The 25,867-nt window shown below is 37.6% G+C and overlaps 1 protein-coding gene across 1 annotated transcript in view; it reads right to left on the reverse strand.

Annotated features, from left to right (window-relative positions):
- Positions 1-949: 949 nt before the first annotated feature.
- The window catches only part of HCN1 (hyperpolarization activated cyclic nucleotide gated potassium channel 1), a 208,669-nt gene continuing 183,751 nt past the window's right edge, over positions 950-25,867 (reverse strand). Inside the window, exons 6-8 of the mRNA XM_087759700.1 lie at positions 25,163-25,403; positions 6,325-6,489; positions 950-4,356 (exon numbers count right to left, since the gene is read on the reverse strand). Of these exons, the coding sequence (XP_087615826.1) occupies positions 3,548-4,356; positions 6,325-6,489; positions 25,163-25,403 (1,215 nt within the window). The 3' untranslated portion in view covers positions 950-3,547. The remainder of the gene's footprint in view (positions 4,357-6,324; positions 6,490-25,162; positions 25,404-25,867) is intronic.

Here is a 25,867-nt window from a genome sequence, read left to right on the forward strand (position 1 = left end):
GCAGTGGTCAAATGCAGACAGGAGAACCAAATTTTCCTGCTAAACAAGAATTTTCTAGTACAATGCTGGTCCTTTTGGAAATCATTTCATTTACTACAGTTGGATTGGAGCTATATCTTAGTAATGCAAAATAAATAAAATAATTAAATACCACTAAAAAGAATTCACTTTAGGGTGCAATTTGAAAATGCAACTACTCATGCTTGCTTAAAATCACAGTTTATCAATCTAGGATTATACTGATCCTGCTGAAGTTAAGGCAAAAAAAAAAAAAATCTACTATTGGTTTGAATGGACTATGCTTTTTCATTTACAATGACCTGAAATGTAATTAATGAACACCACTTCCACATTGATATTCCCTTGAAATCTCAGCTATTATACACAAGTTCAGAGGTACATCATCTGGGATTGGCACACATAGGAAGATAAAGTGAAAATATGATAAAATACAGTTTCCTTAAGTTACACTAACAACTACTTGGGATTGTCCCTCAGGATATTTAAAATTTTATACATAAATAAACTTCAGTTTCAAATATTTGTACTCAAGAAATATTTCAGGTTAGTGGTAATGGCTTAAATGAGAGTTTTGTGGGGAAAATGTTTTTAGCACAATGAATTCCTCTAATCTACACAGGACATATAGCTTAGGAATTGCTTGAGTAAATCAGGTAGTACGCTCGAATTTCTAAGCCCTCTTTTTCCTACAGTACACGTAATTACTCAGGCAGTTTTCTCCCCACCTCCCCATACTTAGTGCATACCAATTCTGGGGCTCAGACTAAAGAAAAGAGAAAAGCAAACAGTTCTTTCATGGTAAAGCAAAACTTGCTCAGTTATAAAGATATTGAAACCAAAAAATATTCATGGCTTTATTTTTTATATTTTCTTCAATTTATTAATAATCTTTTATATATCTTTATTTATGGCTTTGAGCAAAGACAAAAGAAAAAATCTAACTCATCCCTGATCATACAGTTATTGTAAGAATCAGATCTATAGTCTCCCCAGCAGCAGTAAAATCCAACCGTTTTCATTAATACATTTCATCCTGTACAGATGTGAGATTTCATACTTATGGGCTTACTTATGTACAGAGAAAACAGGTCAGTTCTGAAACTAGCAATGGACCTTTATATTACAGGAATGTGAGTCATTTGTTTCTTAATCTAAGTATATATACATTCATACATACATATATATATACGTATATAATTTTATACCCTGTACCATTTTTTTTAATTAACATACAAATCCTAGATATTGTCCACTCTATTACAAAGTCATTAAAAATTATTTATGGTTTCACTGAAAGACCATGTGAATTAATATTTCTTCATAGTGCTTAAAATAAAATAAAAATATATATAAAAATATTTAGCTACTAACCCCATTTCTCCTGTTAAATGTAAACCTTAAACAGTTTGAAAGATCAGTATATGATCTTAATTAACTGACAGAATTTGTTAGTATTAAAACAATATAAGGGGTATTGTACTGATAAATAAATGGTCTTGCAGCGTATCCATAATGTTCCAAACACTTTTAAACAATCACTTCCCCATATACTACTCTGGGCCACTTAAGTTAATGGCAGCAGCATGTTAATGGGTTAATTACATCGATTTTTACCGGTTAGTGGGAGCCAGCAAAAACTGGAAGATTTTTTAAAATTTTTATTTGATGTACCACTTTAGTAAACGGGATAACAGGCAGTATGGATTCAAGCTCTGTTAGCTTTAGAATATTTACTTGGCTCTCAAGTACATCTGGATTCACTGCATTACGTAGTTTGTGATGTTCTTTAATTTTTCCATGCATCATTAAACTCAGCATTAATGGGAAAAGAAGAACTCCTTTGCATTCACATCCTTAACATAAGTTCAGTTGGGTTTTAAGGAATAGAATATATGCTTGTATCATATCCATAATGCTGATTTTTCAATGAGTTAAATTATGACACATTTAGTTTCAATCTCTATTTAATGTGACAAATCAGGCACAAATGATTACGAAAGAACTTTTTTTTGTGGATAACGTGAAGGTTTGAGCAAACAAAACACAACATTCACAAAACAGTATGCTTTAACCCTGCTTTCTGTCACCATTTCCTTTCTGTTTTGAAGACATAAAAAATAATAAACCTTGTACCTATGGGCTATGTTTGACACTACATGCCTTAGGATATACTATCCATTTAATTACAGTATACACAGAGCAAATCGTGCATTTCCAGACAGACTTGATGCTATATCATATTTATTTTTGTAAATTAACACCACAGTCAACTACAAAACTACAGTGAAGACACAGAAAGCACCTGAAAGCCTAAATCAAGCTGTGGTTTACAAATAATCCTTTAAATGAAAAAACTCACTTCTAGACTTAAACCAGAGATTCAAAGTCAGCATTATAGGAATTTTAAGGTAGACACAATTAATGAATGGTTATTATTTTCTAAGATACCGTAAAGCCTTTTCCTACAATGGCTGACCAAACCTATTTTTATCGTCTTTTTTTTTTTTTCCAAAGCATGCATGGAATATTCTCAGATGCTACTGAGGGCAAGGAGAAGAAAAGTGATGGTATTGGTGAAATACAAGCGGTTTGCAGGATCAAGCGTACAATTTTGCATAAAACATTGCATGTAAAAGTAACATTGTAGGTTTTAAGCCATTGCATTACAATTCAACAGTTGTGTTGCACTTAGCTTTAACAAATTTTAAAACTGTAAATTCTGAAGTGAAGAGCGGAACCTAAATTCCTAAACAAAGACCTTGCAATGGTACACCACACAGCAGCTATTTTTGTTTGGGTCTAAAAAGTTATTTACAATGGCAATATAGTCTTTGTAAAAGTCTTTTGCAATGTGAAGATCGAAGTCCACCCAGTTTTCTGAAACAACAGAAGGGTTGACATGTCGTGAGGTTACAACCTGTCCAGAGGAGCACTAGTGCCAGCCTTTCGACTGCAGGTTTTTGCAATTTTTGTCTTTTTCAGTCTAATCCCCAATGGAAAGTGCTAACATATGAAATGCAATCGGACATAACAATTGAATTCTTCACGAGAAAGTAACAACATGTATGCAATAAATGAAATAATAAAGGTTTAGAATATCACTCCGTCAGTGCTATGTGTTAGATTGATATTCCTCTTTTTTGTTTAATATACTTGTTTGAAGTTTGTTATTGTGTTAACAATTTTCCAATGAAAATAGCAAACCTCATAAACAGAGAAATCTGTTAGACTGATTTTAAAGCTGACACATTAAAAATAAGTAATATTACAGCTGAATTTAGACTTCTTTAATGGTTGCAAGAAAGGAAGACATGAATTCAAACAAGTTTTTTTAATTCTTTTTTCTTTTTTGATATATATATATTTTATATATATATATATAATTTTTACATTCGTTATGTAGGGCAAAGCTGTCTAAAGTATTTTTCTCATAGTAGACTGCTGGGATACATTAGGAAACAGGCTAAAACAGTTCCGGGAACGGTGACGGGTTTGTTAGAAGTCTGTTGCTTGCAGTTACCAGGGTTCATAAGTTTGACGCGAACCGTGGTTTGTCTCCCTCGGGCTCTGTGCTTAAGACTGTGGAAGAATCCCTTTGCAGGGGGGCTGGGGGTGGCATGGCCCCCCTGTTTGGGGGGATGGCTCCCGAGGACATTTGTCGGAAGAGCGAGACCCGCTGGGGGACAGTGGCCCGGCCAGCCGGGGGCACGCTGGGGCCGGGGGCAGGCTGCGGGAGGGAGGCGAGGGACTCCCCCACGGTGGGGTGAGGCCTGGCGATCAGCGTGGAGATCTCGTGGGGCAGGGAAGGCTGCGAGGCGGAGAGGGGCCGCACCTCCCGGGTCAGGTTGGTGTTGTGGAGGGCCTGGGTGCTCTTGTGGACCTCGTTCTTCTGCGCGGCCCCAGGGGGCTGCTGGGGCGCCTGCGGCTGCTGCTGCATGAGGGAGAGCTGCGAGGCCGTCGGCGAGGCGTACTGGAAAGTTCGGCCGGCCAGAGGGCTCTGTACAGGAGGGCTGCAGACGGCCGTGGTGTAGGAGCAGGGCGAGAGGATGACGGCCTGCTGGGGCGTCTGCGTGCTGGGCGAGGGGGAGTGCAGGTTTCCGTGGGACAGGCTGCTGGCAGTGTACACGGGAGGGGACTGTGTCCTGACGCGCGACGATGAGGTGGAGGTGCTGGAGTTCAAGGCGGGCATCTGCTGCAAGCTCACTGGGGCTATGGTCTGCACCATCTCCCTGTCGTGCTTCACGATCTGCTTCAGGATCTCATTCTCCTGGTTGTTGAAAACCCCAGTGTTGAGGTCCTTCTGGAACTTCTGCAGGAGGATCGAGTTCTTCTTCCCTTCACAGAGAGGCAGAAGAGTTAGTGAGCCTGACACACAGGGGCAGACCCCTGCTCTGACTTTGCTTTCCCCCCCCCACCCCTCCCCGCCACGGGCTGTATATTGTAAAAGCCTCAGCAAACATCAGGCTGAGCAGGGCCCATAGTTCGGTGGAGAGCCCACTGCCAGTAGGCTGTGCCACACCGGGCACTGCCAGAGTGACTCACACTGGCAGGCAGCTCCTGACGGCCAGCCTCCGCACACAGCCGGTCCCCCCTCTCTCTGTACCAGCACGGCAGGCTTTCATAACACCACTGTGCTCAAAGACACCTGGACTTTCTGTGCCTCTTCACTTGTAGTGTATTGCTATTACTACAATCATTCTGAAAATGTAACCATGGTAATACACTGAACAACAGGGTGGAAAAAGCCATTGGGCTCTGCATATATACCATCTTTCTCTTTTGTTACCAAACTGCCCTAATTTCCACTAAACTGTTACGTAAGTTACAAATACACCTGCCATTTAGCACATTCCCTGGAACTAATTATTACACATTAGTTACCAGTGAGCTCTAGCTTGCAAGAAATCATCTTTTTAAATGTTTGTGAATTAATATGAACTCATGGATAATGTGACAGCTGCTTGCACAATAAAGACTGCTGTACACTGTGTCCTGCTGTCTGCTTGGTGGCTCCCAGTGTCCGCAATATATAGACACTATTCTGTGTCATCAGATGCACAGGAACAGAACTGCACTCAATTGTCCCTTTTTTTGATAAAATGGTTCACATTTTATCTTTTGTCTTGTGTAGATTTCCTATTGTAAACACAGTACTTCAGACAGGTTTGCAAGACCAGACTGGACTTTACTACTAATATTTTTTAAGCACATATTACTTAGAGTTGGACTATATTTCCAGAGAGTCTTGAGAGACAAATTGTAAGAGTTTGAAAAGTCTTGACAAGATAAATTAATGCACTGAATGCTCACAATCTGCAAAATACTAAAACAGGTCTATTAAATACTAGAAACCTGTATACCTGCATTTCATTACTCTTGCTATATTAAAGAAAACATGCTTTCTTCCAAATTACATCTTCAGCTTAGAACAGACAGCACAATGACACTGCCCTGCAATTCCTCCTGTATTCACTCTGAAGAAACTGTAGACATAACTGTATTGAGAAATAGTAATGTGGGAAAATCCTTACACTGGAGTTTTCTTGTAAAGTTGAGGAAACACCGCCAGACATGATAAATGATTTTTTATGCATAGCTGCATTTTAAAAGCAACGTCAATAATAATGGTCAGAGTGCAATTCTCCCAACGAAAGACCATATATTTTATCTAATATGTTCTATTAGAGAGGTCCAGAATGTCTGGGTGCACAACAGCAGACTTTGCACACCCTATTTTGATAATCTGCCATATCCTTGTGCCTTTCACGTGGATATCATTGGCCTGCTTTTCTGATTGCAAGTGGATCTGAGTCATGCCAGTGTGCGGCCATCAATGCTAGCAGTGCCCATGTTGTGAGGAAAATGAGAGCCCTGCTGCACAGCATTAATTCACTTCAACAAACAAGGGTTTTGTGAGTGCTGAGAGGCTTCAGCTCTTCCCATAAACAATTTATGCAGGAAAATGTCATCTACTGCTCATGAAACAGCATAAACCCTATCAAGTGCTGAGGGCAGCAAAAGAAATATACAGGATTAATAAATAATACTAATGATAATTAAAGCATACAAAATAATCCTCAGAGGAGTATGAGAGCTTTCTAAAATTCAAAGTTTTCTAGTATTTAGAAGTGAGATGATTGCAGAATTTCTAGTACGGACACATGTCTTATTCATAGATCAACAGAACATATACTGCAGTGTAACAGGAATAAAACTTTTAAGAAGGGTTTAATCTGGGCAACTCAAGGAAAAGAAAAGGTAGAAAGGTTTTAGGAATTCCTAATATGGGAAAAAAAAAAATACCTATTCTGTCAAGTCTATCAATTGCCACCGTTTCAAAGGCCCTTCTCATCATGGGGTACTCTTCCAGAACCTCATTGAAGTTGTCCACTGAGAGGGAATACAGGCGACAGTACGTGTCTGCTCGTACACTGGCAGTTCGACGGCCTTTGGTCAAAAGGCAAATCTCTGGGAAGACAAAAATTCAACACACACAGAAAACAAAGTTAGTGAATTAGTATGTGAAACTAAAAAGCTAGGAAGTGACTCAGTGCTAACAAGTAATAATTTAGTACTCAGCAGCAATTTTTATATTGCTGTTTATGCAGGTTGCAGGGACAATTCTGAAGGTCTTTGATTCTATTTTTGCTACTCTGAAAAAATAACTAATGTCCTTTAAGAGCCCTGATTATAGGTTTTCTCAGTCTGGACACTGATTTTATCAAGTCTTTTTCAAAAAATTCTTCAAGTTGTAAGAAATGATCCATCAGCTGTCAAATACAACTTGCTGACTTAATTAACCCAAGTGATTCTATTGATTTTTTTAAAATATCCAGCCGACATAGAGGACTAATTCTTTTAATCATTCACCAGATTTACTAAACTAATTTACTACATGATATGATGGTATTTGAATATAAGAGCTGTTCTAAGAAAAAATTCTTCAAGCATGAAAATGCCTTCTGTTTCCTTGAGTTCCATGTCCTAGGCATTTTGGGAGAGTAAACTTATGATTTTAGACTTTTGTTTCTCATTGGGCTAAAAACCAGGACCTCTTTTAACCTCTGCTTACTCCGTTTGATTAGTCTAGTAGCCTTTCTCTGCAGGTGCCTCCAACAGGAATTCATCATTCTGGAACAGAGGAGACCAAAGCCATAGGCAGAGTCCCATGAAACAGCCCCAAACTTGCGACTGCTGATTCCCAAACCCACAGGAAGAGGGTTACTGGATAAAGGCCGAAGTCAATGTCTGAGGCTTGTAACAGCAAAACATGTGGGGTAGAATATTTATTTATTTATATTAAAATACAAAAAATTTAAAAGTCAATTGCAAAAAGAAGTGTTTGAGTTGACCCCATTTTCAAGCTGAGAAATAAGAACACACTTGGAAATATCATGAATTCTTGGGCTCAGGCAGGGTGAGTGGTAGTTTCCCTACCCAGTTCTAGCAGTCAAATGCAGTGAGTTCATATTTGTTCATATTTAAATACTAGCTAGGAAACTGTTTCCTACCCTACTTGTGTGTCATCACAAATGATCATTCTCAATCTCAATCAACTATCATTCTCAAGTGTGGAAAACCAAATATTCTTCATTAACAAAAATAAAGAATTCTTAAGGCTTTACTTCAGATCTATAAAGCACTAGCATAGTTCTTTTTTTTTTTTACGTCTTTAACAAAATACATATTTTATTAATCTGAAATGTAAAGAACCTTGAAGTTTTTTTGTCTCATACTTCTTGTTGAAGAATTTCCACATGCCACCTAATCCTGAAGGCTTAGGAGCTAAAATGCTTAAATAATAGTGGATAAATCAAAGCAAATTAACGTGGGACTAGTATTAGCATAGAATGTACTTAAAACCCAACAGCTTTGCAGAGAATTTATAGAGACTAATGGGTGTCGTAAGAGTCTTGACCTAATGTTCCTCACAAAACTTGATGGCCATGAAATAATGACAGTTTACTGTAAAAAACCAGCCAGGTCAAATAGAAGTCAGTCCTTTCCTCTTCTATCCCTTAGCTCACCCTAGCCCCATCTCCTTTGATTGAACCCACTGCATTTTAGTTACAAGAATGAGAAGAACATTTTGCCCAAAGGGAGCAGTTAAATGCAGTGAATGCCTGCTCCATTTCCTAAGATATTTTTTAGATCTCACACAGAATAAAGTTTTACAATACTTGGTTGAATTTAGAGATAACTTAACTAGCTGGAAAATCTGTGTGACTAATGATCACCTCCTGATTTTCAGCTTTCTTCACTTAAAATTGCTGCAAACAGTACTAGATACATAAGGAGGTGTCTTCTGCTACATGCAACAAATAAAAGTTCTTGAGTTTAAAAAACATGACATGCCCAAAACAAAACAAATGTTGACTATGGATCCCAACCATTCCGAAGAGTGTAAGAAAAAAAAATTGAGAAAGTACTGTTTTCAACATTATTAATTGAGAACACTGTATTTTAGATTACTTCAAAGAGACAGATGGGAAGAAACCATAAAAGACAATGTTAGATTTCATTACAGGACAATGGGACCATGGAATTAACGGATATTACTGCAATAAATATAATTATTTTTTCCCCTTCTTTCATCTTCTATTATTCTTGTCAAGTAAGGGGAATGGAAAGAATCACTGAAAACTGTACATTGTATTCTGCAAACCCTGTCAGCCCACAACTTCTGCTTGAAGAACATGTTTTTGGAAGGCTCTTAATAACCATAATAGAGTCTTCTAGTTAGATAAGATAATAAAGGATGGGACAGAAAATCATAGAATCGTAGAATACCAGGTTGGAAGGGACCTCAAGGATCATCTTTCTAGCACAATCTAGATGAGATGGCCCAGCACCATGTCCAGCCGAGTCTTAAATGTGTTCAGCGTAGCAGAGTCAACCACTTCCCTGGGGAGATTGTTCCAATGATTGACTGTTCTCATTGTGAAAAATTTTACTCTCATGTCCAGTCAGAATCTCCCTGGGAGTAACTTGTACCCACTACCCCTTGTCCTCACCATGTGACTCCTTGTAAAAAGGAAGTCTCCATCTTCTTTGTGTCTACCCTTTAAGTACTGGTACATGGTGATGAGATCACCTCTAAGCCTCCTTTTCTCAAGGCTGAACAAACCCAGCTCTCTCAGCCTATCCTCATATGGCAGGCTTCCCAGACCCTTGATCATCTTGGTGGCCCTTCTCTGGACCCACTCCAGCCTGTCCACATCTTTTTTGTATAACGGCGACCAGAACTGTAAACAGCATTCCAGGTGTGGCCTGACAAGTGCTGAGTAGAAAGGGATAATGACTTCTTTATCTCTGCTGGTGATGCCCTTTTTGATGCAACCCAGCATCTTATTGGCCTTCTTGGCCACAGCAGCACACTGTTCACTCATGTTGAGCTTCCTGTCCACCAGGACCCCAGGTCCCTTTCCACAGAGCTGCACTCCAGCCAGGTGGATCCCAGTCTGAGTTGCACTCCTGGATTATGTTTTCTCAGGTGCAAGACTTTACGCCTGTCTTTGTTAAACTTCATCAGGTTCTTGTTAGCCCACTCTTCCAGCCTATCCAGATCTTCCTGCAGGCTGGCTCTCCCTTCCAGAGTGTCTACTTCCCCACTCAATTTGGTGTCATCTGCAAACTTCATCAGGCTACACTTGATCCCGTTACCCAGATCACGTACGAAGATATTGAATAATGTTGGGCCCAATGTCAATCCCTGGGGGACCCCACTTGTGACAGGTTGCCAGTTTGAAAAAGAGCCATTTACCACCACCCTTTGGGTGCGGCCTGTCAACCAATTCCTCACCCACTGCACAGACCACTTGTCCAGGCCATAACGCATCAGTTTCCCCGGGAGAAGGCCGTGGGGAACAGTATCGAAGGCCTTGGAGACGTCCAAGTAGACAACGTCAACCGCGTGCCCCATGTCAACCGAGCAAGTCACTTTATCATAGAAGGCCACCAGATTTGTCAGACACAATCTGCCCTTAGTGAAGCCCTGTTGGCTTTTCCCAATCACGTGCTTCATTTGACCTGTGATGGCCCCCAGGAGGATCCGTTCCATGACTTTCCTGGGGATTGAAGTAAGACTGATGGGTCTATAATTACCCAGATCCTCTCTTGAGCCCTTCTTGTAGATACGGGTAACATTCACCTTCCTCCAGTCCTCTGGGTCATCCCCCGATCTCCACGACTTCTCGAAGATTATACAGAGTGGCCCCACAATGACACCAGCCAGCTCTCTCAAAACCCTCGGGTGGATGGCGTCAGGGCCCATTGATTTGTAGGGGTCAAAAGAAAAGATATGACAAATGTCCCAGCACCTAGAAACTGACCAGGGAGTGCCACCATGGAGCCTGCCTGCTCAGGAAGCAGGGAAAGCTTCGTGTTCTCAGCTCCAGTTGAGTGATCTCATTCAAAAGATGAACTACAGTCTTCTGAGAGAAAAAGTACCATGTGATGAATACCCATGTAATTCATTTTCAGCTATGTTTCTTGACTGATTACTGTTGTATTATAGTCACTGACACATCATCTATATTGCTTTGTTGTATGTACCAATAGCATCATTTGTACTCTGGCCGCAAGACTAATGTCCTTGTTAATTGTATGTGTTCTGCATTTAAGTTCATTTTATCTATTAGCTATTTGTTTGGAACAAACTCTCAAGCATAATAAAACATAATATATAAAATCTTATTTACTTGGACCGGAGAGGAAGAATACAGAATGTCAAAATGTGTTCCCATCAAACACTTGTGTTCTTTTAAATAAATCAAAGTAATTATGTATTTTTACAAATAAATAAACAATAGATTTCATGAAGAGAACAACATAATGAAAATATCCATGATATATTTAATGTGAGTCTTAGTGGCATCAAGTACACCAGGTGCCCTCAACAATTATGCTCTCCTTGATGTTCAATTGATTTGAACAGACTATGAAATACAAACAATAGCACAGGAGTGTGCAGTGAAACAAAAAGGGCACAGACTATTTTCAAACAGCTTGGACAAACAAGATTCTCTACTAGCATAAAAAGAAAGCAGCGGCAGCACATTACTTACTAATATTCCCATCTGCGGTTGGCATGGTGTATTGTCTTCATGCTGACACTTTCAAAGTGTCAAATACTTTTATCTTTCCTTTCCAAACAAAAGAATGTCTTCAATTCCAATTAATAATTATGTATTAGGCTACAATGAGCCTGTAATTCAACTCTTAATGCAAGTTTTACTTTAATTATTTAATCTCTTTGGACAACTGTTCCTCAGAACATTCTGAAACAACTGACTATTTGAAAGCACTAAACAATGTTAAAAACATTTATTTGTTCTTGCAGTCCATATTTAATACAAATGTAATTAATTTGTCTGTGAAAATCACAATTTGTGTTCTGCTAGCATCAGATCTTTCCCACAGAACAATGCAGCTCTCACAAGAACATGGAAATGGGCTCAAATACAATGTACTTTCTGCTGTTACGACATTGACTAAAAAGCCCAATGATAAAAATTTAAAGCTAAGCCTGTTCTGAAGGTTATAATGATAATAATCAAAACTGATCACCAATATATCAGTTGCACGCATACACGAGACATGGTTTAGTGGTGGACTTGGCAGTATTACATTACCGGTTGGACTCAGTGATCTTAAAGGTCTTTTCCAACCTAAATGATTCTATGATTCTGTGATTCTATGGCAGTATTTCAGCAAAAGAATCAGGTTCATTTTTTGGAATACCATGAATTTCTAAAGGAGCTTGCCCATATCTGTATCTCGTGAAACAGGGGATGTGTAGATCATATTTTATTATTGCATTAGTGTGACAGAACACTCTGGATAGGAAATTCTACATACCTGGAAGACAGCACTAAGGAAGACTGATTTGGGGAAACCCGAATGAATTAAGGTGAATGGCACAACCCATAGGATGACCTTTAAAGAATTAGGATTAGTAGGCCTTTTGTAAGGGCCACAGTTTTGATTCCAACTGAGATGAGGTTCATCGTTCTTGTGGACAGTATCAATATGTCACTGTAGGTGATAATTTTCCCCCTCCCCTGTTGCTATGTGATTCCTAAACATTTTTTTTCTTCAAGGAAATAACTGCTGGGGTTATGGGAGCGGTTCACCTCTAGCACTATTTGTGATGTTGCATTGCTTTCTTAGTCTTTGCTGGATGGGTACACAGACTGGCTACCCTAGCAATAATTTCCTGTTTCCACCCTATACAGACCTAGGAAAAACCTTTTTACTCTGAAAGGCAGTGCAGTTTATCTGACAGTGTGGCATCTATCCATTAACCATCAGTTCATTTTCCATATAAATTATACTCCAGATGTAATTACTCAACTTTCTATGTCATGTTAACATTTGACTAGAGATTGAAAAACTTCATAAATCAAAATAACAATATAAAGTTGCCTTGCAGACAAAATGTGTCCACCAACAGATAAACTGTGTTGATAAAGGAAAAAGTTATGACTCCAGCAATTAACTGGTTCATTAAAGGACAGTAAACTGGCCCTGTCTCTATGAAACATATTTCTTAGCTTAGGATGGTATATAGTAATATATAGAAAATTAACACAATGAATTATTGTTTTATGCACAGCTGTTTTGCAAGGACACAAAGAGCAGAATTAAAACAAAAGTTCACTTTACTAGGTGCAGGAATTAATTTTTTGTAGTTATGAATAAATGAGTTAACTAGTATTTTAGCCGTATAGTGCTCTCCATATTAAAATTAAGTAAAAATAATTAGCAGTTTCTATGCATTTCTGAACTACAGCAGTTTATTAAGTGCTCAGTCCCCTTCCAATGCTGTAACAAGTTTCTCATCATCTGTCAGATTTAACATTACAGGACCTAATGAAGTGTCCTTCCAGCTGAGGACAGCTGACTATTGCTTCAGTTCCTCAGCAGGAAACTTGTTTCGTCTTGTAGCAGGCATATACATTGCTGTGCAAATGGGCAAGTAGCTATTCAGACCATCTGGTTACTTTCAGCAGCAGAAGAAAGATGGAAAATCAAAGCAATTCAAAGGCTTGGGTCAGTCAGCTTAACGTATTTGGGAATATTTTATGAGAACAGGACAGTGGATTAGAATATTGTTTATTTTATAGAGAGCAATGAGTTACTAAACTATTATAGACAAAACTTGGATGTATAAAAGCTCTTTCCATCCACCCATATTGTAAGTCTTCAAAGTTTCCCAGATCTACCAGGTTTAGGTTATTCTTCTTTTCTAACATAAATCTTCGTAACAGCAACTCTTTGGCATGGTGCAAAGATCAATAGTTCTTCATTTCCTTCAAGCTACTTAAGTTATCCACTGACCAGAAACTAGGTAATGGGCACTTTCTTGGTGTGCCTGTCACAGGAAAGGACCTTCAGCTCGGGACACTGCTCCCAGCTTTACTACCGGTAATGTGAGTGATATTTTTTTCTTTAGGATAGGACTATATAAACATCAAGCAATTAAAAAAAAATCAGTTATCTTCTAGACACCCCATTCTTTCAGATATAGAGTGATTTCCCAGTTCCATGTTGACTTAACCATCTCTAATACAGAAAACAGGGAGAAGCTGTTTCATATGACAAAAATGTCATTGCTTTAACACATACTTTGGCATTTCTGTCTCCTTTTTCGTTATTAAACTCTGGAAAACATCAAATGCATCTATCTACAATTTTTTTTTCCTAACTTTGTAATGTATTCTTTTTATCTTTCAATATATTATCACTAGTGCACAAAATGGAAAACCCAGGGATACGCTGCTTTTTGTTATAGATACTAAAATGACAGGCACCGGGTCTCATGATTAGTCAGAATGTAGCTTACACCAATTAAATGAGTTTCAGTAATCTGTTTTCTAAAAAAAAAAAAAAAAAAAAAAGATTAAATGCTATGCCATATAGCAATGCAGATTTTATTTTGCAGTTGCTTTGTAAAACAGTATTTACATTCACATTAGTCACGACTGTGGAGGAAAATAAAAAAGGAAGTCACATACCCAAAATCCAGATCTATGGAGTGGATGGAAATGAAAAGGCTCAGGTAAAATTTAGCTCTGAATTCAGTCCTATATTTAAGAAACCTTAAAATATAGTCACTGCTCAACAGGAACATCCCTGCAGCAAAAGAGAGAACTTAAGGAGGAAGGAAATTGGAAACAATTACTGCCTTTTACAGCCAGGTTTGTAATCTAGACTGTGCAAAAGAAAGCTACACAAAAACTACACCTTTTCCCACCTTATTTACACTAAATGTGGCATTGCAGGCAAGGCAGTTTGAGTTCGCCAGAGTGAGCAATAGCAGACACTGCCTGCATGAGCTCTTCCTTTAAAAAATGCTAACAGTGATTGTCTGTAAAGTTGCTTTCAGATATCTGGGTTCATCAACTGGAGAGAAGATTCATGAAGGAGGCCTGGATACACTGCTGAGTAGTTAGAATTTTGAAGAGGGACTGAAAATGGCCAATTACAACTAAGGGTCCAAAACAACTTCCTTAATACCTCAGTTTCAATCTCCTGTCACTTTTTGAACTATTTACCTAAACCTAATTCAAATTTATCTATTTGTGGTATCTGTTGACCTTATATAGTCATCCTACTAAAAAGAAAAAAAAAAAAAAGAAACAAAAAAGCAACAGCAACAGGTTAGTTTATTTCACATTTTTATTGCCTGTTTGTAGTCATTTGAAATTTCTAGCTCTGAAGACCCTGACACATGAGCTCTCAGCATGATCATTGTTTATTTTATTTTATTTTATTTTATTTTATTTTATTTTATGGAATAAACAAAAGAAATAGAAAATGTGCCCTAACCAGCAAGGTTGAAATTGTCACTTTTTTAAATAGAAAAAGATTAGCAAAAAGTGAATTACACCTCTATTAATATAGCAATTAAAAATGCAGAAACATATTTCATTCAATAAGCTAGAGACTCATGCTTACTGACTTATGGAATTGTCCCCTCATTGCAAGTTAGGAACACAATTCTTGTTTGCAAATATCTGTCCCTGCTTGCCAGCACTCTTACCAGCTGAGATAATTTCTCCATCATGAAGATGTCCCACATGTATCATGTCATATATCTAAAGAGAGGAAGAGAATGCAATGGGGACTGAAAAGAATATTTGTTTCTATGTTTGAGGATGACATGATGCGATGGTGTAATAGATAATAATAATAATAATAATAATAATAATAATAATAATAATAATAATAATAATAATAATAATATGAGTTTTAGTCTTCTTGAGGCAGGAAATGGGCAGTAGGAAAAAGAAGCAGATGAAAAGGGATATCAGCACCCGCCACAAACAGTATTTTGCCAGTCCTTTTCATCCAGAATGTTAACCCTGGGACACATCCCCCACATTTGGAAAAACAAGGGTTTGTCTCCAAAGCTACTGCAAGACAAGAAGGAACCTTCAAAACAGACGCATTAGAAGCAGCTGCAGACAGGTACCCATGATGAGCATTTTATAATCATTTCCTGACCTAAAATACAGGTGAAAAATGATTAGTTCTTTTACTATATTTCTTTCCATTACTCTCTTTCTTAAATGTCTCCCTCCCAAGCCTTCATTTGCTTAAGGTTTGTGTATGTATGTCAAATGTTTGGTACAGTAAGTGGTCTAATTAGAGAGGTTCTAGTCTTATTTTTTTCTAATAGTATTTCTAATTGGCAGAGAGGTACATTTATTTCATTGGAGATAGCACAAATTTCCTAGGGGAAACATTTTTCTTCCAAAAATAATTGCCTAACTTTCATTGAGGCAAATTTGATAGGATTTATAGTGAAATATTTATTTTAAAAAAAATTTCATATTTATCTAGGGGTTGTCAACAAGCCTGAAAGTATGCTCCTTTCTTTAGTTTGCTCCAAATTTGTCTTTTATGCCACCTACCTATGAGAAGCCTGTTTCTTGAAACAACTCTTGTTCTTATCAGTCCATTTCCTTGAATAAAGCTTAATAACCTACTTTATAGAAGCTCTGAGAAAAGCAGTGTGATAACATGCTACTAATTCAGATGTTTGGAGACTTACTCAGAGCAGGTGTCTTATTGTTTCCATGTGAAATTCATTAAAACAACTTGGCAGAGCCTTTAAAATATTATCTACTGTGATATAAGTAAATGTTGATATGGAAAAAGACACTTTGGGCATATATTAATTTTCAAGGTACATTTGGATGCAACAAGCCAATCCATTTTAGCCATTGTCTAATGACTTTTGTCATTTTTTACAAGATTGATATATAACTGGATGTTTTTAAGTCCTCATATTTCCTGTAAAGTTAATGCTGATACACTATTAAGCATATTTCAATGTACTAGGCTTAATCTATATTGACATTATAATGTAATTCTTTTCAGAAAGGTTGTTAGTCATAATTGTTTTTACATCAACAAAGACAGCCAAAAACACATGGTTAGAATACAATTGCTGTTATAAAACATGGCATGTTATCTGACCAGAGACATTTTATGTTCCATCCTGACCTGTCTTTTCTTTTTTCTATCTGAAGGTACTAAAAAATAGCTGTGGCCAAGTTTTCACGACTAGAGCAAACAGAGGCCAGTACCATTTCTTACATCCTGCCTATTTTCTATTGTTAACTCAAATTCTTCTAAGAAAGCTCTGTTTGATAGAACAGAAGATTAGAATCATTATATAAAATAGAAATGCAAGTCCTTATTTTATCTTCAGTGCTATTTACAACAGAGCATCCATACATTTTTATTCTACTTTAATGAAGTGTTCTTTCTATCAGGGGAGATTAAGATAGTCTATTTATTATCTTTTAAAAGCTCATAATTTGACTGATATTAATTTTATTTTCTTAAAAAAACCCAATAATTAAGCTTAGATTCTAAGATAATGTGCCTAAGTACAGATTTAGCTTTCACACTGGCTGGGTGAAAGGCCAAAAGTGATTTTGTGTAATTCATTTATGCCTATTTTTGTTCAGATGGATGCGTATTCCCTGTTGAAAAAAGCCATTTCGTTCCTTATGCATTCAGTGTTTCGCTCTTGTCATCTTGAGTTTGGCAAACAATAACAGTTACAAATTAAACTATTCAACTTGAATTTAAGTGGACCGTAAAAATATTGCACTTCATTTTTTTCCCATTAAATTATTAAACAAATGATCAGAGACTGTCAGTTCTGAATTAAATATTTAGATTAAATATTTAATCTAAACTCAAATATTTAGTTTAAATTCTACTGTGTAAAATTGAAGGTACTTGTAAAATTTTCTTATGGTTTATCTGTGTTGGCCACCTCAGATTTCCAAGCTATGCTGATATGATATTTTGCTTGTGTCTAGCTCTTCTATGTATAAAGTCTAAATTAAAAATTCATACTGTTCATGAATTTGCAGAATTAGTATTATAATTTGTTTTGAAGACGATGTTATTTAGATAGTTAGAATTATTACTAGCACTACTATTATTATATTATTAAATTTATAGTTACATTTGCTAATTAGTAAAACTCCTAAAACCGAACCCACTTCTACCTTTTAGCATCACACAGTTATTTTCATTCTATCTTATTAAAAAGCCTCTTAGATTTTTAAAAATAATATTCTGTCTAAATAGCAAGAAGTTCTTCTGACTGCACAGTATTTTCTATATAAAATATGGTTTCAAAAGAAGAACATAATGCAGAACAGGAAATTATGCTATATCATGAGGAAATGTATCCTCAAAATGGCAGACCAGTCTGTACCAAAAAGTCATTTCATTTTTAGTATGTCTTGCAGACAACACTTTTAGAAAAATGTTCTATACTGTTCACCTGAAAAGTATTTTATGAATTAGTTGGTATGGAGATCTGGAGATCTTGCTCCCTTAAATCATTTAACTGTGTATTTGCCATTAAGAATGTGAATAATCACATCTCATGGAGGCTACTTACAATTAATTATTTGGATTGAAGTGCGAATACAGAGAGACTTAATTCACCACTACCTTGAATAAGGAGTAGTCATATGCAGTATTTTTGCAAAATGTAAAACTGTATATGATATCATATTGTCCAGGTGTAAAGAAGTGAGCAGTCAGGCACTTTAATAGCACTTTCTCTATTTATAATCAGTATTATACTGCAAATCTTTAAAAGTAGTCTATCAATCAAAAGGAAGCACCTAGAGTGCACCCAGAAAAAAAAAAAAAAAGTGGCAAAATATAATCTAAAGTGACTCAACATTTCCCATGGTATTATTTTCCACTACACTGGTCTAAAATATACTGACAGTTGCTGTTCTGAAATGGGGAAGAGCTCCATAAATAATAGGTAGGTCGAAGAAGTTCTGTCTAATTGGCCTACTACAAGCTGAAGCAAATGCAAGACACAATTTACTAGAATTTCAAGTGTGGAAGGATAACTGTTAAAACAGTATTAAATAATTTAAGTGAAATAAAACAGTTAAAAATATGAAGTATTCCATGAACGACGTTGTAAAAAAAAAAAAAAAAAAAAAGAAAAAGAAAAGATGCCATAACATGTCTCTGGGACATATCCTGGGAAGATGGGGATGAGAATCTGATTTATATACAATTTTGCTAGATGAATGATGATATTCAGCACAGTTAGTGATATCTGCCTTTGAATAAGTAAAATAAAACATGTATTTGTCTCTTATTACAACGCAAGAGGTAGACCATTACATTTTCATATTCATATTTACACACAGCAAGGCTCATAGATATATCATACAAAGAGCTTTAAAAAATCACATGCACTTCTTCATGTTCAACATACCTGGAAGCTCATAGCAAAAATTATTTTTAAGCAATACGAGTTTTAGTTAGTCTACAAATTGATTTATTGAATGACTCCAACTGGCATGATACCACTGGGATTCTCAATGGGGGAAAAAAGCAGAAAAAACAATGGGGAGGGGGAACTGCAATTGACACATGACAAATAGGGTACAATGAATTACTACACCCTTACCTACTGGAACTAGGAACTCCCAACTGCAAACACAATGAAACCTCCATGGGGCCCCCAGACCTAGTTCATAAAAATATACCTACACTTCCTACTCACTCAGTTTGGATTTCCCTAGCAATATCGGCATTCCTTCAGCTCTAACACAGTATCTGTTAAAAACAGAAAAAAAGGGTTATAATTTCCTGGAACATACGTCTGGGTTGCTGAAGGAAAGCCTGTGTAAACACAGGTGGGAAAACAGATGGAGAAAGGAAAAGATAGCAGGGACACAAGTCTTATCTTGTGTCCTTTGAGGTTGAGAGAAATTTTGCCAGTGACTACAGCAAGAGCAGGATGAGACCACAGTGAATAATCAGTCCTCTGTCCACCAGAAGAAAGCAAATGAAGTAACAGCAGAGTCCTGAATGTGTTCCAAGAAATCCTCCATTTAGTAAGCTGTGCTCAGCCCTACTGGTTGGGTAGTGCTGGGTTTATTCCTTTCTTTTTCTCTTCGCAGGCATGTCAGCCCCACTCTTAACACACCGGTTAAGCACAAAGACAGTTCAGCACGTGCTTAGCTGGATCAGGACTGCACATCCAGAGTATTTCCTCTGACTTCAGGGGGCTGGCAGCTGGAGGGGAACAGGACATCATGAAACCACTCCTGCTCATCAATGTGCTCTGCAGTAGCTTTGGGACGGCTTTAACCTTTATGTTTGCAGGGCTAACAACCTGAGGCGAGTTATAAAATGGCAAAATGGTGCTTTTCTCTTTTGTTCCCGAAGCAGGAGCTTGCAGTCCGTAGCGGAGTGCATGTGAACACCAGCAGACTGGGGCTGGGGTCAGAGGTATGCAGACAAGTGGAGGGTCACAAGGCATCAGGGAACAAAAGGCCTTTCCAGAAGCGAAAGAGAACTTGCAAAGCCACATCTTATTGTGATGACTAAAGGAGCCCTAAGAGCCACATGTGGAGACAACTGAGTAAGAGGAAGAAAATTGTTGGAAAGGAGTTCTTTTACTAAAGCAAACTTCTCTTTAGTTTATTACACTCCTGCATGTTTGTTGTTGTTATTAATCATGAGACATTTTGAATCACCAACATATATAATATTATTATGGAGTGATTCTGATATCATTTACTCCAGCAAAAATCAGAATTGCCTCGTAGCAATGGTATTACACTAGTTTTTACCAATGTATATTGGTATATTGTAAATTAAATTAGTGTTAGGCTCATGAGATACATTATTATTTCTGCTCTGTAAAGCCTCAGTAAATGATGAACTATGCTTCTCTATAAGCAAAATACTCATATTTTTGTGCTTCACTTGTAAAGACTTCAAAATCTTTGCTTTTTACGATTTTAAGAGTCTAGTGAGGAAGAAATATGCTATCTGTTCAGTAATTCTTTCTATCACAAGAAGCTTTTGAGTAATTTCTAATACAATCACCTGGTATCAGGAAAAAGTTTAGTAGGACTGAAACCTGACAATTTCATCCCCACTATTTACTACTGGGATTATAACATAAATGAGTTTGAACTACCGAAGTATTAAAGAAGAGAAACAAAAATATACACTGAGACAGACAAAAAAATCAGGGACCTCTCATTCTCCACTGCTGTGTACCTAAAAAAGACTTTACATTTTCAGTATTGTAAACTGCAGATACTCAAAAACACAGACAAGATGACAAAAAATTAGATAATTTAGCCATCATAACATCCTCAAAATACAATTGCTTAAATTTTTCACTTGCCTCCTGATTCTTATTCTCCATCCCAGGAAGGTTGAATTCAAGTGTGTGTGTCTCAAGCTTGCAGTTCAACTTAGGTGCAAACACAACTGCAGTCAGATTCTCCTACTTGCTGTTCAAAAGGCATAGGTGTAAGCACCTTCCTACTCCTTTCCAACTTCTGAAGGTTGCTTTAGTCTTGTTCAGATATGCTTTTGCCACTTGCATTTTCTTCCCTTTCCCATCAATCTTATGACCACGACATTCCCCTGCACTCAGAGTTCCTCCCTCTCATATTTCTTTGCACTACTCACAACCTGACTGCTACCCACACAGTCCTCTCTCTGTTGACCTCCACCTCACTCCTCACACTCTTCTGACTTCCCCTATGGTTTTGTCCTGCGTGTTAACACAGCCCTGACCATCCACTCTGTCCTGGCCTTCTTCATTCACATTTTACTCTCCCTGCCCATCTTACAGAAGCAGCTACAAGGAGAAGGTCATAATTTTCATTGAGGGCAACCTTGCTTACCCTCATATGAAAACTGTGTCAGTCTCAGTGGGAGAAGTTTCTCTTTTATTTGTTATGAGAAAAGATGCATTTACTGCTTTGCTGAAAGTAGCACCAATCCCATTCCTAATAACAGGGAACTGGAAGACATTTTAGAAAACAGGGGGAAGAAGTGAAGGAAGACATAAAAAATCCATAGACATTTAGGAAAAATCAGTATTGCTGTATTTCCTCAAAAATAACAAGATATGGTCCTGGAGAATCCAATGAAAGCAGCTATAGACTATTAAAATCCTGGAATTCTCCACTGGTAACTGTGGCTTACGTCATTTCACTGATGTACAAATTACTATATAACTGTGAAATATAGCAAAAATTATCTTCATGTATTCTTCATTGCCTAATTCCTATTCCTTCCATAAAAACTCACAGAAGCATGCCATGTGAGCACAGGGATTCTAAGTTAAGGCAATAAAAAGTTACTGTTTTCTTTAAATGTCAGTAAAAGGCAAATGAGAATGGATTGTCCAGAATCTTTATGAAACAATCCTTCCATTGATCCATGTCTGTTCAAGACATAATTTATGGCACTCTCTTTAAAACATTTCTTTTGTGGTCATTACTGAAAGGTTTGAAAGAACATAGTAAACCTCAAATCACACTTTTCACCTAATAATTGGGGGATATTGTTTTTTAGTATGCAGATCTGAGGGAGCATAGACCAGCCACCATTTCTTACCCACTCCCTTACACATTTTGTGTATTCCCTTGAAGGGGAACTGGGGGCGAGAGTGGAGGGGGTACATGGCCTAGGGAAAAGGATAGTACTAGAAATTACTTTCAAATTCCTACTAGTACTTGGACTAGATACATAGGACGATAATATCCTTCAATCAGCAGTCCAAAACAAGACTTTTGGGATGAAAATTAGGATCCTGTGTGCTGCTGGGCTAAGTAATGTTCCGGCACACAAAGTTCAAGAAGATGAGATTTATGAACACACATGAAGGTTAAGGAATAGGATGCTCTTCCCACGGGAATACCAATGAACGAATCACAAGATCTCTGTAGTTATTGTCTTGTACTTACTCTTGTCTTGCAGAAAGGAGAAACCAGTGAGCACAGATGAGGAAAGAGGCAGACAGTAATCAAGCCCAGATCTATGAATGGCTCTCTAGAGTCACCACTCTGCACCTCCCTCAAAAATCAACAAAGAATGTAAAGCAGAGGTGAAGTATAGTTTGACTAATCTATTCCATTGACAGTTATCCAGGCACACTCATTTTGAGAAGAATTTCCAAGCAATTGTAAGGTTTATCTATTTTCATGTGAGACTTACAACACCCAGACCCATAGGAAAACCTGTTTTTTAATTAAGAGCAAAGATCAGGCAAGAGAATTTAAATGTTCAACAGCATCTCAGTATTCAAACCTCCAGCTATTTCCTCTCTTTATTACTGCCACTTCTGGTGTTCCAGGCTCTCACTCTCCCAACAGTCTCCATTCAAGCCTCTCCCAAATACTGGTGAGATTGCTTTGACTCTTAAATATTGGCTTTCAAATTAACCTCCAGTTCTCCAACAACCCCAGGGTATCAGAAGCTTTCTACTGATACAATGTTGTCAATACCCAAACATTTAACATATTGTAAGTTTGATAAATGTTTTCCAAATCCAAGGTAGGATGTTGGTGAAACCCTCCATGAGTTCTGGAGGCAAGCCAGCCTCTCCAGGGACTCCTCCCAAATCTCCCCAGAGCCAGGGCGCACCGGAAACTCAGCTTTGGGACATAACCTGAAATCCAACAGTTAGTATCTCTGATCTGGGACTGGGAACTTCCAATTCATAAGACATGTAAAAATTGAAAAAGGATCCATTTAGGTATGGCACAACTCTCCCACCTGTGTGTCCTTCCCTTGCTTGTGAGAGCACAAGTGTTGATATTGATTTATTGTGTCAGACCTGGGAGCTATACAGTTGAAGTTATAAGTTGCAGCTTCTTAAATGATATCTCAGTCTCAGATTCTGCATGTCTCCATTAGGCAAAAAAGGGGTTATTGGTCTTAGGATTTGAACACAGGCTTATTCTTCCAGCTTGTTATTGTTCCACTGTACCACACTTCTTGTGTCTGCTTTGGTCAGGAAGCTTTACTCAGATTCTGATACACATTTCAGGGCAAGGGTGTCTTCTCCAAAGAGAATAGAATATTATAATTTTTTTTTTTCTGCTTTGACAAATCAAACCTTTTCAATTCACAGTTTTCCAATAAGCAGTTTGTTTCCTCTCTTTTCAGCTGCAGTCAAACAGGTCGTTCTTCTCCAGGGTCTGAAATCCCCTTCTGGGAATTCACAATGCTATATGATATTTTGTTAAAACTGATCTGAATCACAACACTTTGGATCTTAGGGCACTTCCTTTCTCAGGTTCAGGTTCTGTCTCCCTGTGTGCTTGCCCTTCCTCTTCTCTCCTCTCCAGGCTACATCCAGCAGCAGCTATTATCTCCCACTTGCCCCAACAGCTGTTAGGCTTTGGATGCATTTCCCCCATTTTTCCACCCTTGTCTCATCCCAGCTGCAGTTTGGATGATCAAAACTGCTTTGGTATGCAGTGTAATAAGTTCTTGCGGTGTCTGGATATTGCAAATAGCTTATTTTTTGTCTGCATTCCTGCTAAGAAGGGTAGCGGATGAACAGGATGAGCTAAGTAGTCGTTTGCACTGCAACAACAGGCTGACAGTTATGTAAAATACTTTCATGTGCAATCTCCTCTGATCCTCTGCTGGTTCAGAGAAGTATTATGGTCAGATCCAGCACGCAGGCTCTTGCAAACTCATTTTCATAAACTGGGGCACTGCTAAGCATAGAGAAGACCAAGACAAAGATTGCTCTGTTTCTTCATCCTCAGCATTTACCTTTTCTTTCTCCTTAATCTCCTGTCTTCAGCATCTACAGTTTAACCCCGTGGGATAAGCACAAGACCTCTTTACTGAAGTGCTTCTACAAATATAAAGGTACAAATCACCTTGCAGAGGCTACTGCAGAGTGACAAGGCCTGCTTGTCAGATCAGTAGGAGTTGCTTTAGCGTATTATTTTAAAATGGGATTAGTTAAGTAACTCTGTAGCCCAATTCAAACACTGAGCCCAATTCACTTTTCTAAGCTTCCCACTTCTATATACCAGCTAAATGCCACTGATTAGGCTTTCAGTTGAACATTTTCTGAAACGCTTTTGATTCATTTCTGGGATGATTCATGGGATTCCATAGAAAATTAATACAATGACTAACTAACTGTAACCATCATGGTCAGCAGTGCTACACACAAATATTCAATCAGCTTCTGGAAACCAGCCTTGCTGCTGCTCACAGAAGCAGACACCTATTCCATTGCACAAAGACAATTTACAGTCACAAGGAACCACATTTTCATACCAGTCAATTATTATATGTAAAAAAATAGATTGCTTTCATCCAAATATAAATATTCAGATGCCTTCATCAAAATGAAACCCTATTTTTCATTAGGATTACCAGATGAACTTAATTTGGATTAAAATTCATGTCTGGTTTTTATTAATATACATCTGTTAGAGAGCTATCTAGTCATATAGGGAATCCAGTTTCTCATGGTGTTTACTGGAAAGATAAACATTGCTGTGTGCTAAAATTCAGTGAAAAAGCACTAATAGCAGCTTGACATATTCAGGAATATCAAAATATCCCATATAAATAATGGTCTTTTATGCACTGCCCAATTTTGTAGTTCTTACAGTGATTTTTACCTTTTAGAAGTACTTTACATTTATGACTCAAAAATTGTATCCCTAGAACAAAACATGTTCAGATATCAGACACATAGAGACATCAGAATAAGTCTATGGAGTGTCTTTTGCCTAGATAATTTCACTCCAATGTTATCATTCATTTTTTTCCCACTCACCTCCAAAGTAAGAGCCATCTGTCAGCTTCAGCTCCTTGTTGGATTTGGTGATGACACCAGCAACACCGTGCTGAATGAAATACATCTTTTTACCCACAGCCCCTTCTCGGATAATATAATCTCCAGGTTGGAACACCTCAAATCGCAGTTTGCTTAGCATGGCAGTCACAAAATTTGGGTCTGCATTAGCAAAAAGAGGCATTGTAGCAACCAACTTCCGACAGTTGAAGTTGACAATCTCCTAAATGGGAAGAAAACATAATGACAATAATAGTCAGCAAATATATACAATATGATGGGCATTGAAAAAAAGACTTTTTGCTTTCTTCACAAAGAATTTCTTATGCTCATATTGGACTTTTCTGTGTTTCCTTCTGTGCCTAATTTTTTAATATTTGCATTATATTTTCCTGTGTTTCTAGTGAAGTGATTGAAACAACAGTGCAGTCTGATTCGTGTTTCTGAGGTGAAAGGTTGTCTTCTTCAGGCAATTTTTCACATGTTATTTATTCTTCCCTGTGGATTTTAAGGGGAAAAATATGACAGGAAGATAAAAATTAAATAGGAATTACACTACCTGACAACAAAATTAGCTGCTGCAATAACTGTATTAAGTGCTAAAATTATGCAAGCCCTGTGTTTTCCAATATTACACCAGTAACACCTTTCTGATCAGAACAACTCCAGTGGTAATATAAATGTACA

This window comes from Nipponia nippon, unplaced genomic scaffold (assembly GCF_047370975.1).
Source record: "Nipponia nippon isolate SJK-2023a ecotype South Korea unplaced genomic scaffold, ASM4737097v1 scaffold_20, whole genome shotgun sequence".
In the NCBI taxonomy this organism is placed as follows: Eukaryota; Metazoa; Chordata; class Aves; order Pelecaniformes; family Threskiornithidae; genus Nipponia; species Nipponia nippon.